General features: G+C 43.5%; 1 protein-coding gene across 1 annotated transcript in view; it reads right to left on the bottom strand.

Annotated features, from left to right (window-relative positions):
- Positions 1-17,901, bottom strand: part of Gata6 (GATA binding protein 6) — a 33,562-nt gene that overhangs the window by 5,512 nt on the left and 10,149 nt on the right. Inside the window, exons 4-6 of the mRNA XM_021214958.2 lie at positions 16,934-17,059; positions 15,445-15,532; positions 15,251-15,354 (exon numbers count right to left, since the gene is read on the bottom strand). Coding sequence (XP_021070617.1) covers positions 15,251-15,354; positions 15,445-15,532; positions 16,934-17,059 — 318 coding nt within the window. The remainder of the gene's footprint in view (positions 1-15,250; positions 15,355-15,444; positions 15,533-16,933; positions 17,060-17,901) is intronic.

The following is a 17,901-nucleotide window of genomic DNA, read 5'->3' as shown; positions in this document are numbered from 1 at the left end:
AGAGAGAGAGAGAGAGAGAGAGAGAGAGAGAGAGAGAGAAAGAGATTGGGGGATTAGAATGAAGTGTGTATATGCCACAGCATGTATGTGGGCAGACAACAACTTCATGGAATCAGTCTTTCTCTCCCTCTTTACAACTCTATATGCCTTCTAGGATTGACTCAGGATGCCAGACTTGTAATACAAGTACCTTTTGCCAGTGAGCTATCTAAGAACATGGTATTTAAACATGAAATACAACACAAGAAGCCTGGGGCCTGCAGATGCCCCCGGTGGTATATACGTAGGGTAATACTAAGACTCTGAGTTTTCTCGCTCACCACAGAAGGGAAAATAAAATTTAAAGTCTTTACAACAAACACTAGAAAAGGCTGGTGTCGAGTAAGCATGCCGGCCCTTAGTCTGTGGCCCATGAGGCTGTACTTTGGTTTTGACAAAAGTAATTAAAAAGGCAATTAAAAGTGTCCAAGGCCACTGAGAAGCTTACGACCCACTGAACTCAGTAATTCCACTTCTGGAAATGTATTATAAGGAAATAATCCAAAAGTAAAGGAAAGGTGGCGCAAAGGAAGCCATCCATTACTGGACTCCTTAAAATAGTTGAAACCATGGGAACAATCCAATACGGAATGGTCTGGAAACCTGGGTCATCCGCTCCATGAACTATTATGCAATTATTAAAAATAATAAGATCATGTAGCAAGATGGGAAAAATCCTGTCCTACAGTGGTAAGTGAAACCCAGCAGGGCATGGATTCCATGCCCTGTGTTTGTTTAAGCTGAGCGTCAGGAGTGGGGACGTGCGAGCACGGTGCCTCCTTGCCACTTACTGAGTATTCTCCTTTGAATGCTCTAATGGAACCGGGGATATAATCAAGGCTGCTGGCTTCACAAATCAGATGCATAAATTAAAGGCTCAGGTGACCGAATGGGACCATAAGGTTAATGAAATGAGGGAGAGGGAGGGGAGGCAGGGACAAGGCAGGGGCCAGAGGGGCCCAGTACATCCCTGAAATTATCTCCATGCTGCCCAGCGTAAACCCAAGCCTGGGAGAAACACAACTCCCTGCTTAGAGTGACCCTCACAGCTGTTTTTAATTGCAGAGTCACTAACTCTCCTGAAGAAATCTAGCTCATCACTGGTCTACATCTTAAATCCCTTCTCCTCAGAGGTTTTATTCATGGATCATCTGAGGAGAAATATCAGAAAGCACTCATAATCTTGAAACCAGTGTGTACATACACATTCACCAAGCATGAAACATTCTAGAAACGGAGGCAGAAGGAAGAGAAATGCATGGACTGTATAGTAAGGCCCAGTCTCCTCCCCTCCTTCCCCCCCTGGAGAACATACACACACCTCTCTGTCTCTGTCTCTCTCTCTCTCTCTCTCTCTCTCTCTCTCTCTCTCACACACACACACACACACACACACACACACACACATATATACGCAGGCATGGTATCTCATACCTATAATTTCAGAACTCAGGAAGCTGAAGCAGAGATTCGCCTGGGATTGTCTTAAAGGATTTTCTTAGGGGGGAGGGGGACCTGGGCACAGTGGTGACCACCTGTAACCTCAGCACTGTAGTAGCAGGAGGGTAGGGGTTCAAGGCCATTCTCTCACCTGCAAACCGGGTTGGAGGCCAACCTGGACAATAACGAGACACAGTCTCACAAAAAAACAAAATCCAAAACGAAAAAGCAACAACAATAATAAAAATAATCTGGTAAGAATTTTAGCTGTGGTGCATGCCTTTAACCCCAGTTTTTAAGAGGCAAGTGGATCTCTGAGTTAGAAACACCAGCCTGACCCGTTTCCTTAGTTACTGGCCAGCCCGGGCTAAAGTGAGACCCTAAGTCAAAACAAACAAATCAAAGAATTTCCATAAGTTAACATTTTCCCACATCTAATTAAGTCCTTCAAAGGGCTTTATCAAATGGTGGGCCTCTCAATATAGCCAAAGGCTCTTCTAGAACCGCAACAAATGTTCCTGGGAGAAAGCAGAGAAGAGCACTTAGGGGTACAAGAGTCTAACCATCCTTCCTCCCTTCCCCGGGCAGACAGGCAGCTCAAACCGGGCAGAAATCCCCTCTCCCTCCCAGATCAAAGTGCATTGAGGGTGGAGTAGAAATCTGTTCTGTGTTTCCATTCACGGCTTATCTACCCTCCACCCTCCCACAGACAACTGAAAATGGAGGCACTTCCTGTTGAAAGAATGTGTTATCAGCACCAGACTCAGCCTGGGCTTAGCATGGCTTGCAAGCCAGGCAGGGTAGGTGGGAGACTGGCTGCAGCTCCGCCCCTGGAAAGGAAGAGGCAGTTCCAGGAACAACTCAGGCTGCAACAGAAGGGAATATGGGGAAAGTCCAGTTTGCCCGTGAGGCACACGCAGGTCATCTCACGTCACCCAGCTGCTTCTCCTGAGAATAAACCATCTCTGTCTCTGAATGTCACTGGTAAAGTTATTAAAGGATTCAGATTTGATACATTCGAGCAGTCGAGTGCTCAGAACAGTGTCTAGCACTGGCTGGCTCCCAGCAGTAATCTCTTTCCTGCCGTGGCCTTCACATCTTCCAGGGATGGAAAACTGGAAAGAGTCTCTGTAGGAACAGAATGTCTGAGCACAGCAGAGAGAAGAAACACAAAGACAGCTCCGGGGGTAAAACTGTGCACTGAGCAAACCTGTCCAATTTCCAAACCCAGGGAAAAGGGAGAAAATGGCTCCTGAAAGCTTTCCTTCACAGGATGTGGGAGGTGTGCACATGTGCTTATACACAACACACACACACACACACACACACACACAACTATTCTAATTTTGAAAAGAACAGAATGCCACCAGACATGGTGACACATACCTTTGGGGAGGCAGAGGCAGGAGAATCTGTGTGTGTCCAGGGCAACCTGATATAATAATGAGACCCTATCTCAAAAAGAAAAACAAATAAAACAGAGCAAGAAAGCAGATAAAGTTTTCTAGCTTATGAAATTGTGTGTACACATGTAGAAACATGCACATTTAAAATGGGGCTGTGCTATGAGCACAGGATAGCCTAGATTCTCATTCACCATCCTCCTGCCTCCCACTTCACAGGAGCTGGCATCACAGATACGTGCTACCATATAAAGCATAAATTTTAATTTTGTAAGAAAACCCAGTTGAAGCTATTGAAGAGATAGCTCAGTTGGTAGAACATTGCCAACCTGCACGAAACCCTGGGTTCAATCCCAAGCACCATACACACCAGGCATGGTGGCACTGGTGTAGTGACCGGGGAGGTCAGAAGGGTCAGGCCAACGCCCTCTCAGCTACACACCAAACAGCAGTCAGCATGGGTGGGCTACAGGGGTCTCACATCAAAGAAACAGCACAGGACTCTGCTAGAGTGCCTGCATTTCTTCTACAGTTCTCTCTGCAGGAAGGAACTGCTGTCTGTGCCCAGGAAGGTTATAGGGCAGGTAGTCACGCTCTGGGGTGGGGCTGAGCCTCAAGACACCTCTCCATGCATCTGAGTGAGTCTGTGCTCATGAATCCCACATGAGGGGAAGCCTTGGCCATGCTGTGCTTCTGTAACCTCTGGGCTAACCCCCCGTGGGGCTCTCTCTAGCTCCCTTCCACAAGAAAGAAAGACAAAAACATATACATGAATCCCAGCAAAGGGAAAGTACTCGAGTGGAAACCTGTATGCCCACTTAAAAAGGCTTATTGTGATCCAGATAGAGGCAGAATAGGACAAGACTCAGACTCAGTAAGCTGCGAAGGTGACATGTGGAAGGTACACATAGTCCGTGAGCACTATCCTCACAGCAGAGTCGTCCCAGAGCTTGCTCTCCATAACAACATGCCAGTCTGAACTCCTCCACTCCTAAAAAGTGGCTAATCCCCAAAACTGGCCTAACTCAGGGTTGGCTCAGATTCCTTCATGGAATTTCAGTGTTTGCCTAGAGAGCAAATGATTCTCTAGCCACAACCCATCCTGGACAGAGAAGCAAGCGGTCTTGCACCTGTGATGTCAGGAGGGTATCAGGTAGGGAAGGCAGAGAGCGCAAGGCAAGCATAAGCTGCCAGGGTCACTGTTCTGTGGGGTAACTTGAAGTCAATCTGGAAACATTCTGAAGAAAAGGTTTGTGAAACTGAGATGGGTTATTCTATCTAGTGGTTAAAAGAAACTGTACAGGACCCCAATGCAAAACCTTTAAACACTGTCACCATTTTCACATGCTTCTCGGGAGATGGGTGAGGATCCTAAACCCTGAGCTTCAGTGGAAAAAACACAAACCAAGGTCAGAGCAGATACTCAGCCACTGCAGTGGGAGCTAAGGATATACAGACTATAAAAATGCTATCAGAGCAGGGGGGAAAAGCTTGAAAATATGGCTCCTTCATATAACACGGGAACTCCTTCACATTTCCCTCTTAGAAAGTAAAGATTTATTTCCACTCCCTTAGGGGGTGGGTCAGAGTGCTATTCGAGCTTCTATTTTAAGTGGTGGCTGTTCCTAAGCTTCAAAGCAGTCTGTGGGCATCTCCCATTTATGCTACACAATACTCCGAAGGACCAGATGGGAGGAATTATTCTTCCCTTGTAGGAGGACAAGTCTTGCCAGCTCCCTATAGTCACAGGGAGCTTCCTTCACTAGCTCTTGGCTGCCTGAACCTGTTTCCTCCCCGCTGCTAATCTGTGAGCCCCGGAATAAAACTTAAGATCAGATTCAGGCTTCCCTACAAACCAAGCACTAAATTTAATCACAACATCAGACAACTAAAGTTTGATACAATGAAAATGATACAATAAAAATGGCTTGTAACACTGGTGAAAATTCTTGTAACTCTGGTGAAAGCTGACCATGCCAATCAATAGGCAGCAGGCCATGGAGTTGGTCCCATGAAACACCAGATACAGTCTTGGAATTCTGTTTATCACATGACACGGGTGTGGTGGCAGATTCCTATCACCACTCTTTGGGGGTGGAAACTGGAAAAAATCAGGAATTCTGGCTAGCCTCAGCTACAAAGCAAATCTGAGGCCAGCCTGGGCTATAGGAGGTTCTGTAGCAAACAGACACACAAATTGTTCTAAAGCTGGATGTGGCAGTAGCTGGATCTGGGTGTGACAGTAGCTGGATTTGAGCTGCTAAGTCTGATGACACCTGTCTTTGAAGTACTGGTATACAGAGAAAGTTAGCAGGTAACCCTAATCATGAGCAAGGCTATCTGTCAGACTGAATTTAATTCGGACCCATTAAGTCTTCATTTTGCTGGTAACCCTTTTGGCAGACACCCATGAAATACATAATAAATTACTTCGATTCCAGTAAGGGAATTCATTTTCTTCAAAGACTCATTTAGCAACAACATTTCAGACCATCCTAAGCCAGCTTTCTTGTCTGTAGTTTTGTTTTCCCGGAAGATTATTTCATGTTTTGTGACAATTTTGTACGTGTTTTAGAGGCAAGGATTAAAAAAAAAAAAAAAAGTAAAAAAATCTTTAATTTGGGGCTGTACAAAAAGGCAAACAAGCTCTACTGGCACGCATGCTTTCTGCCTAATTCTGCCATTTAGAACTCTGCGGAGCAATGAGTCACTCATTAGGTAAGCCTCAGTCCGTGGTAGCTTAGGTGGGCACATACATTGCACTGTTTCCTAATGTATAGTCAAAGTCATGAGATGTTAAGGAGATCGTGGATTTTCCTACTATGCACATACACACACACAGAGAGAGAGAGAGAGAGAGAGAGAGAGAGAGAGAGAGAGAGAGAGAGAGAGTATTCAAAATCAAAATCCTTATTTAAACATTCTCTGCTAGGGTGACTTTCAGATAGCATTACAAATTACTAAAAAGGCTGTGAACAAAGAGAGATGGTGGCTGGTACATAGGGAATGTGAAGATAAAATGCCAACAAAATATTTATGTTCATGGTTTGCAGCATTTGTCAAGTGGGATATTAATATCTGAGTTGATTAGCCAGCTCCCCAGGGTAGGGGTTGGGGGAACAGCTCTGACTTAGGAGCTAGGAGACGTTGGTTCCAGTCCCGATTCAACACCAGCACGTTCTGTGACCTTAGGGAGACTCTCAGTGTCCTGGTTTATAAATGAGGCAATAATAGTGCCTAAGCCCGGTGCTCAGACCACTGTGAGAGATTAACAGTTTTTAACTCCTTTTCTCATTCTTTAGACAAGAGTGCTTGGGAATATAAACGATGAAACTAAAAATGGGCACTAGCCTCCTGGGGACTCTCTGTTTAATCATTTCATAAAATTGAGGGTTGGTGAGGTGCTTGGTGGGAAAAGGCACTTGCTACCAAGCCTAATGACCTGAGTTTATCCACAGGATCTGCGTGGTGGGAAGAAAGAGAGACTGGACCCCACAAGATGTCCTCAGACCTCCAACACCAGCCATGGTCACATATATGTACATGCTTATGGATACTTTGTCATAAAAACCGGAAATAGTAATTATTACAAATGGCAACTGTTTAATAACACTGTTAAGTTTAATCTTACAAATAACATGATAATGTCTGCCTAATATCTCCCTTACCATAATACATTTTATTTTCTATATTGATTTAATTTAGCTTAAGAAGATGTGTTCATTGGTAAAACCCATGTGCTGGAGAGATGGCTCAGCTAAGAGTCTTGCTCATTAGGATCAAGGGTACAATCCCAGAAACCACATTATAAAGCTCCCCGACACCTGCAACTCTAAGCCCAGGCAGGACCTCCACAGACACCTGTGCTGGTACCTGCACACCTGTGTATACACATAAGCAATACATCTGTACATGTAATGCAAATCTTAAATAGGGCTAGAGAGACGGCTTGATGGTTAAAAGCACAAACTGACTGCTCTTCAAGAACAAAGTTTGATTTCCAGATCTAAATTGGGCTGCTCAAAAATGTTTGACTTCTGGTCCAAAGGAAATACTTTCTTCTGACTTTCGCGGATAACTGAACTCACATGCATAAACCCACATACACCTGGCACAGACATACACGTATACACATAAGGCCAAGCACATATTCTTAATTTCATGGGAGGCAGAGGCAGACAGATCTCTATGAGTTGTTTGAGACCATATTGGTCTGCATAGCAAGTTTCCAGTCATCCAGAGCAATGTACACAGGGACACACGTGGTCACTATTTTCCCACCTATTTTAGTGGCAAGGTATTTGTTTCTTAAATTACTAACGCCAGTCAAATGTAAGAAAATCTTATTTCTTTTGTCTAAAGAAATCAGTGTTGTATGCTATAGTAGTAACACTGATTGCCCAAGCCAGACCTGGTCCAAATCAAAGCCTTGACCATAATTGTCACATGAGCTTGGACCTTTTCCTCACCTTTGTGTCCCACTCAGATAAAAGCACATAAAAGACACATGGTGGGAACTAAAGCCTTGCCTCTGTGCCCACTGACTTACAAGTGAGAAGGTAGGTGATTACAAGGCTGGGCTGCAGAGAAAGACGGCTTAGGAATTATGAGTATTTGTTGCTTTTGCAGAAGACTCTCGTTTTATTCCCACACATATGGTGGTTCACAAGCATTCAGTTCTGGGGGTTGGATGCCCTCTGGGTACCAGATATACATGTGGTAAACAGGCATACATGTAGGCAAAACACTCATATACATAAAAAGCAAAACAACAACAACAACAAATTACTTCCCAATAGAAACAAACAGCAGAAGTCCAAGCTGGGGAAAGTGGTTCAAGCCTGAAATCCCAGTATTAAGGAGGCTAAGGTAGGAAATTCCTGTGACTTCCATACCAGCACATACATACATGCATACACATATACATACATGCACACATATATGCATATATTTATTCACATACATGCAAGCAAAGCTCTCATAGACATAAAATAAAACGATTCTTTTTAAAAAATTAAGGACAGGACTAATAAGTGTTTAGTTTTCAGGTGCTCTGTGAGGTGCATGCAAAACATTCAAATGGTGATGATGGCATGCTGTTTCCCAGATACAGGGGTAGGGGTAGGGCACGAAACAGGAGAATCATCTGCACCCAGGTGTTCAAGGCCAGCTTGACCATCATAGGAAAACCCAGAGAGACAGACAGACAGACAGACAGACAGACAGACAGACAGAAGACAAGCTAGAGAAATGGCTCAGTGGCTATAAGTACTTCCTGCTTTCCCACCATCTAGTTTGACTCCCAGCTCCCCGCACCCACAATTGGCTCAGAACCACCTGTAGCTCTGGGGGATCTGAGACCCTCTTCAGGCCTCCATCAGCACACACATATGTGTAATACACTCACAACATATTTATGTACCATATACATAAATAAAACAATCCTTAAAAACCCATAGCAGGCCTGGGGTTGTTCACCAGTTGTAAGCACTTGTTGAGCATCCTCCAGGCCCACAGGAGACCACAGGGTAGGAGAAGTGGTAACTTTCTGCCCCAGGGCCAGCAATAACACCTTGGTAAACCCAAACTGATTCCAACACAGTAGAGAAAAATCTTCTAATAAAAATTTTCACATTGGTAGCCTAAGCACTCAGGAGACAGGCAGATCTCTAAGTTTGAGGCCAGCATGGTCTACAGAGTGAGTTACAGGAAAGTCAGGATTATACAGAGAAACCATGTCTCAAAAAAACAAAAGCCATGCTTTCGAATTTCACCACAGGTTGCAAATGTCCATACAGAGTTCTAGCACCTGGAGGGCCGAAACAGACAGGAGGATCAGAAGTTCAAGGCCAGTCTCAGATAAGTTTGAGTCCAGACGCCTAGCCTACATAAGACCATGTCACAAAAAAAAACGCAAACAACGTCCCGGACTAGAGAGATGGTCCGAGGCTTAAGACTATTTGTTGCCCTTGCAGAGAACTGAGGGTTCGATTCTCAGCGCCTACATGGCGGCACACAACCATCACAAATCCTGAGTGTAGTTCAGGAGTATCCAGTGCCTGATTTCTGCAAGCACCAGGCACATACATACATGCAGGTAAAATACTCATGCACAAAAATAAACAAACCTTTTTTTTTTTTTTTTTTTTTTTTTTTTTTTTTTTGAGACAGGGTCTCACTATAAAGCTCTGGCTATCCTGGAAGTCACTATGTAGACTAGGCTGGCCTCCAACTCAAAAAGCCACCTGCCTCTGCCTCCCAAGTGCTGGGATTAAAGGCGTGCGCCACCACGCCCGGCCAAACCTTTTTTTTTTAAATGTCTATGAAAAGAACTTCAAATGTTAACCTACCCACTTGATGCACTTTCTTCTGAAGGTTTCACAAAGCTTATTTTGGTCTATCCTAAAAAGTGTCTGTCCCTAAGTCACTACTGCTGAGAATAAGCACTTAAGGGTGTATGTTAACTCTTTCAAATCGCCACAAAGCTCAGAGGTGCCTGCAGCAGGGAAGGCAGGCCAGTGTCTACAGAGCATCCTACAAACGCTAGAGAAACAGAAACACAACACCTATTAAAATTCTCAAACAGATCCAAGCAGGGTTTAGACCTTCGAGACCCAGACAGTGTTGGATACAGGATTCTCGCTCTTCTGCCTCTTTGTGTGTCATTAACAAGAAACACAACTAAGGAAACCTGTTTCCCACCACAGCAGAACTCCTGTTTCTGTTAGGAGGTACAGCAGGGCAGCCCCTGTGCTCCGCATGCTCAAGCCTGAGGCTGACAAACCTCCACGTAAGGGTGTGAGTTCAGCGTACATCTCATGATTCCAGGAGAGAGGGAGAACATGCCTGGGAAACAGGCAAGCAGGAGCATGCTGGCATTGTTTATTTCAATTATCAAAATACTTCCAATCAAAAATATAGTAATTGTTGGAGTCCAACAGACCAAGAGAAAGCACAGCGGCCATGGAAGCCAGGGTTAGCTAAAGTTCATTATTTACAAATGAATATAGTTTGGACTTTACTTACTACTGACTTGACAGGGCTTTGAAATATTTTTTAAAACTTGGAGTTTCTTTAAAAAAGAAAATCTCATTCTTCCCTCTGCTTCTAAGCATTCAATCCCTGCACTCCAGCCACACCAAATTCAAACAGTTGGTCTTTGGTACCATGGACTGCTATTTCTCCTTCCTAGGTACTTCTATCTGCATTGTTTTTAATTAATTACTTTATTGATTGGGAGTTCTTGCATGTGAATGACACTTTATTAATGTGGAAGTCAGGACAACTCTGGGGAGATTTCTTACCACCTGTGCCCTGGAACTGAATTCAGATCTATCAGGGTAGGCTACGGTCACCTTTACAAAACAATCTCACCAGGTCTCAATCCCCATTTTTCTCTCCAAAAAACCCTACCCAATTGAGGAAGGGGATACATACACAAAATACATTATGCAAAAAATCTCAAATGATTAATTTTTATGAGAAAAAGAATCATAGGCAGCTACTTAGGCGAAGGGGAACACGCCTGTAAACCCAACACATGCCAGGAACTCCCTGGCTAGGAACTCAGTTTGGAGTCACATAGGCTAAGTTACATGAGACTTAAAAGTCTAGGTGCTAAAGAGATGGCCCAGCACTTAAGGGCACTGTCTGCTGTTCCAGAGGACCCAAGACTCCCAGCACCCTCGTGGTGAACCACAATATAACTGCACTTCCAAAGGATCCCATTTTCCTGACCCCCAGGCCTCCTTGGGCACCAGGCACACACACACACACACACACACACACACACACACACACACAGAGAGAGAGAGAGAGAGAGAGAGAGAGAGAGAGAGAGAGAGAGAGAGAGAGAGAGAGAGAGAGAGAGAGAGAGAGAGAAACACACACAGTGTTAGCCTTTGAAGTCACAGGAAAAACAACTACTGACCAGATGTATATTAAGTATCTAACAATGACTGAAACTGTACATGTTAACCTTTTACTCCTAAATAACAATAACAAAAAGTTTATATCTTGGTCAATACCTGAAATTCAAAAAATATTTGTGGGTTTTTTTTTTTGTTTTTTTTATTTGGTTTTTGTTTTGTTTTGATTGATTGGTTGGTTGGTTGGTTGGTGAGGTTTTCTGAGACAGGGTTTCTCTGTGTAGCCCTGGCTGTCCTGGAACTCACTCTGTAGACCAGGCTGGCCTCAAACACAGAGATCCACCTGCCTCTGCAGGTGTGTGTTCCCTTATGCCCAGCCCAAAAAAGAAAAAAAAGAATTAAGACACAGTCTCAGTCAGTAGCCCCAGCAGACCTGGAACTCTATGTTTCATGGCCTTGAACTCAGAGATCAGCCCGAATGCTGAGGTTAAGAACTAACATCTCCATGTCCAGCAGACCTTAGTATTTTTATATGCTATGGAGAATAAACTCCAAATTCTGTCAATTAGGTCAATCAAGTGTTTTTCAATAAAAAGTTTAGCCATGGTAAGGCAGACTGCTGCTAGCACTCTTGGGAGTAAGTACATCCATCAACATGCATTCCTTTTATCGATGCCAGGCTTTCCTCCCCAACACTGGGTAGGAAAATACTCCTTTTCTCCCTTCAGTCTGTGGACCCCACACCAGCACAGCTTCACACAAGGAGAAACTGAGTCACAACACAAGTAAGTGACCAGGTTCTGACTGGATGGCTCACCAGAAGTCTTTCTTACTCTCCCAGACAAAGCACTTGTTAAAGCCCAAGGCAGAGCTAGCACAGGAAGCCAGGACAGAAGAAAGCCTGCACAGTGGTGCTACAGAGCAGAAGCGATTCTCCGGGCTCCGGGATGGATCAATATCCTTTCTAGCCAGTAATGGTGGCACTCAGGAGTCTTGCCTAGGGTACACACAGATCAAGGCCAACCTAGCAACTTAGTAAAAGGCCAAAACGAAACTACGTTAAAGACCCACTCATGGTGGTGAACATCTTTAATCCTAGCACTTGGAAGGCAGAGGCAGATAGATCTCTTTGAGTTCAAGGCCAGCCTGGTCTACACCCGAGTTCCAGGAGAGCCAGGGCTACACACGAGTTCCAGTGAGGAGGCCCCGTCTCAATATAAATAAATAAATAAATAAATAACCATGTTTTAAAAGGGTTGCATATATCACTCAATGTATAACACTTGCCTAGCATCCACAAGGACCTGGACTCAGACCCTAGTACTGCAAAATAAGAAGAAAACAAAGTGTAAAGAATAGGCAGTAAGATGGCCCACAGGAAAACTGTTTGTTACAGAAGCCTGACCTCCAGTTGAGCTCTGAGCACCACACGCTCACAGAGACAGAGAGAGAGGATTCCTTCCCAAACCCCATTACTGCTGGGAAGGGATCTGGGGCCTGGCTAGGCTTCAGCAGTAGACAAGACAGACTCTTTCCCGTGTCCCTTGGCCAAGAAAATCCAAGAACCTGGTGCCAGTGTGAACGGTCCACAGGCAAGGAGCCAGCTAGAAATGACACCAGGCAGCCTGCCACCACTGGTTTCACAAAGGGAAGGGCAACATGGGGGCTGCTGTACCTATGTGTAAAACTGTTTGATTTCCACCAAGGAAAGAAAGCCATACATGTCACCTTGTCATCTCTCAGCAGGGGGATGGATATGGGGCTCCAATCACAGGCGGTGCTGGAAGTCAGTGACTGTGAACCATTCGAGTGAGATTTACGCCCTGAGCCAGTGAAGACACAGTAGTGTAACGCCCGACTCCAGCTTGTATGGGAACCTCGTGTTTTCTTCAATTACAGTGAGACACAGATTCTACAGTGGATCTGTCAGAGCCAGTGGCTTACAAGTAAACACCGAGACGCAGATGGGAAAAAAGACATACTTCTGTCAATGCAGCCACCTATAAAAAAGCACTTCCGCCGGCTGCTCACAGGCTTTATAATTCTCTCCACAGCCATGCAGCTGCCACACTGACCATACCACAGAACCACAGACATTCACCACAGCCAGATCAAGCACCAGAAAGTGCCAAAGAGGCATGAAAGGGCCCCCTCCGTAACAAGCTAGATAGAGAAGGGACAAGCCGCCTGCAATTCGTCTTCTCGTGGGACTGTCTCTAAAGGTAGCCTAGTTCCTCACAGAAAGTTAGGAGCAGTTTATGAGGACATCGGTGGTAGGGTTGCCATGCAGGGAGAGGTCTCTGTGGCAACCTGGTCTGCTCTGCAGGAGGCTGGTAAGGAGTAGACTGGAAAAGCAACCCCATTCAGGGCCGATGGGAGGTGATGTCACCCAGCTCTACCCCAGCTGCCTGGAGAGCTGCCACAGGCTCTCCAGGTCCCACGGAGGTTTCAGAGCTAGGACCTTGAGGGCCTGCAGCCTTGTCAAGGGCCTCTCCAGAGTCCCCACTAAAACGTCTTACTGCTCTGCCTCCTAGTCCTGAGAAGGATGCTCTTCTTCCTCACCCAGTCAGACTAGGTTCCTCGTCCAGCTTTTTCATTCTCTTTCCAACAGACTGGATTTATTAAGAGCAATTTTGAATTTTTACATCACAAAAAACCACAAGAACAAATCTGACTACACTCACAATAGCACCATTCCCCCAAGCAAACACGGGAAGCCTATGGCATTAACGTTCAAACTAAGCTTTAGCCACATGAACTGGACACTACCTTCCCCAACAGTAACTTGGGACTAACCACAGACAAAACACAGACCTTAATACACCAGAGAAAATAAAACATTTTGCCCCATTTACCTACACAATCTGAGGACCTAAGAATAATAAGTAATAAAATCGATTTACCATTTCAATAGCTGGAGCTGCATTCAACACTCCAAGTCATGAGTATAGGAGGCAGGGGTGGGTGAACAGGTCCAGGTCTGGCTGTCTGACTCCAAAGCTGTCCCCTGACTTCTACATGTATATGTGGCACACATACATAATAAGCACATGAATATCCCACATATATAATCACACACACATGCAATACACCACACACACACACACACACACACACACACACACACGCACAATCCTTCACATTTATGAAAGCTCCTTAACCTAACATTTGCAACAAACAGAACCAGCTGAAAGACTGAGCGTCATGGCACACACCTTTAATCCCATCAGAGGCAGAGGCAGATGAACGTCTTTGAGGAAACTTGGTCTACACATCGTTCTATGTCAGACAGGACTAAGCAACTGTCTCCAAAAAAATGTAAAAAAAAATTTGCTACATTATTCTTTCACTATGGCCATTCAACAAATATTTATAGAAATGTATTATATACCAACTACAATGTTTTTAATTCCTTGTCAACTTCATAGATGTATAAGATAATGTTTAATTATTTCAATCTGTTTTCATTAAAGGAATTTGGTCCACAAAGAACCATCAAATCATCTCAAATATAGAGTACAATTTTTAGTATGTTAATTTGGATTTGTGACTGAGGTAGGACCAAAGCAGAGATAGAGCCTATCGAAGCTCCCAGACAACTTCTAGCGTGGTGCTTTCAGTTTCCCCTGTGGCTATTGTACGGAGACACAAGTTTCCAGGGTCCACACCCAGACATTTTGACTAAAAAAATCTAGGGTGGAGCTTAGAAATCTGCAGGATTTTGAAGTGCCCCAAACCATCCATGGCCCAACTATACAGCCAACAGCTTCTAGATAAACCAGGGTGTTATTCCTAGTGTACTCCTGGCTGGAAGGGAAGCATCTTGACTATACTCATTTCTAGAGTCCTACCCGAGGGAGGGCAGGGGATGTGCCTGAACCGACCTCTGTGGAACACAGGGCTGAAGGCTGAGGGAGGTCAGATGGCCTGGATGGACATTAGAGTGGGTTCCCACCACAGTTCGACAGAAGCTGGCAGATACTGCGTGTCATTGCTGAAATGACCCTTTGGGATTAATGACCGTTGGAAGCTGCAGGTCTCCCAGCAAGAGCAGTGGGAACAACTGCAGAGGGTCTTGCCTTGATCGAATCAGAGACAGTAAATCTGCAGTTGATAGATGACACCTAGTCATTTACTAATCTAGGTTAGGAATGCATAGTGACTCTCAGAAGCAAACAAGCAAGGAAGGAGGGAGGGAAGGAAGGAGAGAGAGAATGAAGAGAAAAGCAAACACAACTAATCTGAAGCTTTAACACGTCTTTTTCTTTGGGCTAATCTAAGCACTAAAAAAGCTGGACCTTAATTAAGAGGTTTATAAAGTACTTAAGTTTTGACTTTTTGTTGACAATCAAGTATCATTTCCTCTGAAAAAATATTCTTAGGTACCAATTCACTAAATTGTTGGTTCAGATTATTATACTGCTGATAAGATAAATTTTAAGATAATTTAATACAGAACAACCCCCCCCCCCAGGAGTACCACGCTGCTTTCACACTCACCCCTGAGGCAGCAGCTTGGGTAGAAGGAGAAGTGTTTTTGGTGCAGTCATCTGAATTAGAGGAAGAAGAAGTGGGGGTCATAGGGACAGAGCCACTGCTGTTACCTGCAAGAGAAGAGCCATGAGTCCGCCTACCTCCAGGGTCAAAGCCAGAGAAAACACTTTCCAAATAAAATGGCATTTTAGCATACTTACTGGAGCAAGCTTTTGACTTATTTATATTTTTAGGTTTTCGTTTCCTGGTTTGAATTCCTTCTTTTTTCATAGCAAGTGGTCGAGGAACCTAAAAAATATTCACACCGATCTTACATGTAAGTATTACACTGAGGGGAATTTAGACAAAGATGATTTTAGCATGGAAAGCTCTCATTTTAAAGTGTCCGGGAGTGTAGCTCAGTGGGCAGAATGCTTATGTGGCCCTGGGTTCAAATCCCCAGTTCCACAGGAAATAAGTAATCTTTTTTTTCAATACTAAGGACTCAGGTGCACTAAGGGAACATTACTGAGCTACATCGATATTGCTAGCTTTAAACTAAGACTTTAGCAAAACTTTCATCCACATGTGTGTTGATATTTATTAACATAAATATATATTTATTCATAACTTTATAATTTATAAATATATTTATATTTATGGAGAGATTCTAACAGAAGCTATCAGATAAAACTTCTTCAGACAAATGCCTTTGCCAAATTTCTTAAAACTTAAGATTTATAATAATTTTGCTGTCTCTCTATATATGTAATATATGTATAATATATGTATATAATATATTATTTATATTATATACTTTATATATATATAAAGAGAGAGAGATTATAAATGCACAAAGATTTCCCCTCTCCAACAAACAGAGATTCTTTCAGGAAAAACAATGCAGTTTATCATGGGCAATTTAATATTTTCAACTTTATGCTTATTATCTGTAATAACAATTATAGAGCAAATATTTCGTGTATGAATATTTACTTTTAATATCCTTATTTAAAAGAGATCAAATACCTTCTCCCTACAACACAGGTTATTTACTTTAAAGGACTGATCATTATTAGCCGTGGCTCATGCAGAAAATCCCAGTGCTTAGAAGGCTCAGGCCAGTACTGGGCTGCACTCTGGGCTGTGTGTTCAAGGTCAGCATAGGCTATAGAATGAAGCCTTAGCTAGAACCAGACAAAGATATTGAAATTTACAATAAGTTCTGCAATCCTTTAATGAAGTATAGACTCTAACAGAAGCCATCAGATAAAACTTCTTCAGACAAATGCCTTCGCCAAATTTCTTAAAACTTAAGATTTATAATCATTATTGTACTATCAATTTTGATACACTTTACATTTCTTTTCTTTCTTTTTCTTTCTACAGGTTTCTCCGTGTAGCTCTGGATATCTTGGATTAAAGGCATGCATGGCTACACTTGGCTCATTTTCACATTTCTAAAATGTAGAGATGTTTTACAAAGAAATTTAGTGCCAGATTAGTTAGTAGTGGGTTTTATCTCCTGGCTCCTTAGTGACTGAACTGACTAGGTCACATTACAGTTAAGAGCAGCTTGAATTCGCTACAGGGCATATGTACACACACTTATTCACTTTTACACCTTTCTCATTTGCTGATTCTGTCTTATAATTAAAAATTTACAATTCAGGTGCTAGTTGTATGTATGAATAAACAGGAGAGACATACCCCATGGAGTTTCATATAGAGCCCGCAAGCATTGCACACAGGCTCACCCTCAGCATTTCTACGCCATAAGGTAGTGGTTGTGGTGTGACAGTTGGCACAGGACAGTCCAAGCCGCCGTGATGAAGGCTAAAAAAAACAGCACATAAGATGGTAAGTAGAGAAATATGACCTTTACATATTTTAATGGTTTTATACGTACATCAACTTTCTTTTTTTGTTTTGTTTTTTTTTGTTTGTTTGTTTTTTGTTTTTTTCGAGACAGGGTTTCTCTGTGTAGTCCTGGCTGTCCTGGAGTTTACTCTGTGGACCAGGCTGGCCTCCAACTCAGAAATCTGCCTGCCTCTGCCTCCCAAGTGCTGGGATTAAAGGCGTGCGCCACCATGCCCAGTACATCAACTTTCTATCTTCAAAGCCACTTTTCCTGCTAATTATACATAAAATGTCTTCTCAGAAAAAAAAAATCAGATGGGTGTCAAATATAATTAGGTAGACATCCTGGACTAGAAATCCTGAGGACTGCATAGTGTGCTTACCCCCCCCAGCTAAGCTTCTCTCCCCCAGCCTGTCACCGCATGGCACACAGCAGCCTGGAAGCAATCATACATTGACCATGCTAAGCATGCACAGCATCATGCCTGTGTCCATAGTGATTGCTTCTCCAAGAAGTCAGGTTTCCACACATTGCTGTTGGGGAATTAGATCTTAAAGTTGCCCCAAACAGAGCTAAATTCTAGAACATTAACAAGAATATAACTAACCACCACAGCCTGAATCCTGAAGCACAACCAAAGCCACCAATGTGCTAAATAGCTTTGATCATTAGATATGGCCACATCTATTTTGCAGGCACATGTAGAAAAAAAAAAAATCACCCAGAAACCACAAAAAGACAAGTGAGAATCTGACATGGCAAGTCTTTAACATCAGCACTAGGGGGAGAGGAGAGGAGAGGAGAGGAGAGGAGAGGA

The sequence above is a fragment of the Mus pahari genome, chromosome 15 (genome assembly GCF_900095145.1).
Source record: "Mus pahari chromosome 15, PAHARI_EIJ_v1.1, whole genome shotgun sequence".
NCBI classification, from domain to species: domain Eukaryota; kingdom Metazoa; phylum Chordata; class Mammalia; order Rodentia; family Muridae; genus Mus; species Mus pahari.
This window is presented reverse-complemented; position numbering and strand designations above follow the sequence as displayed.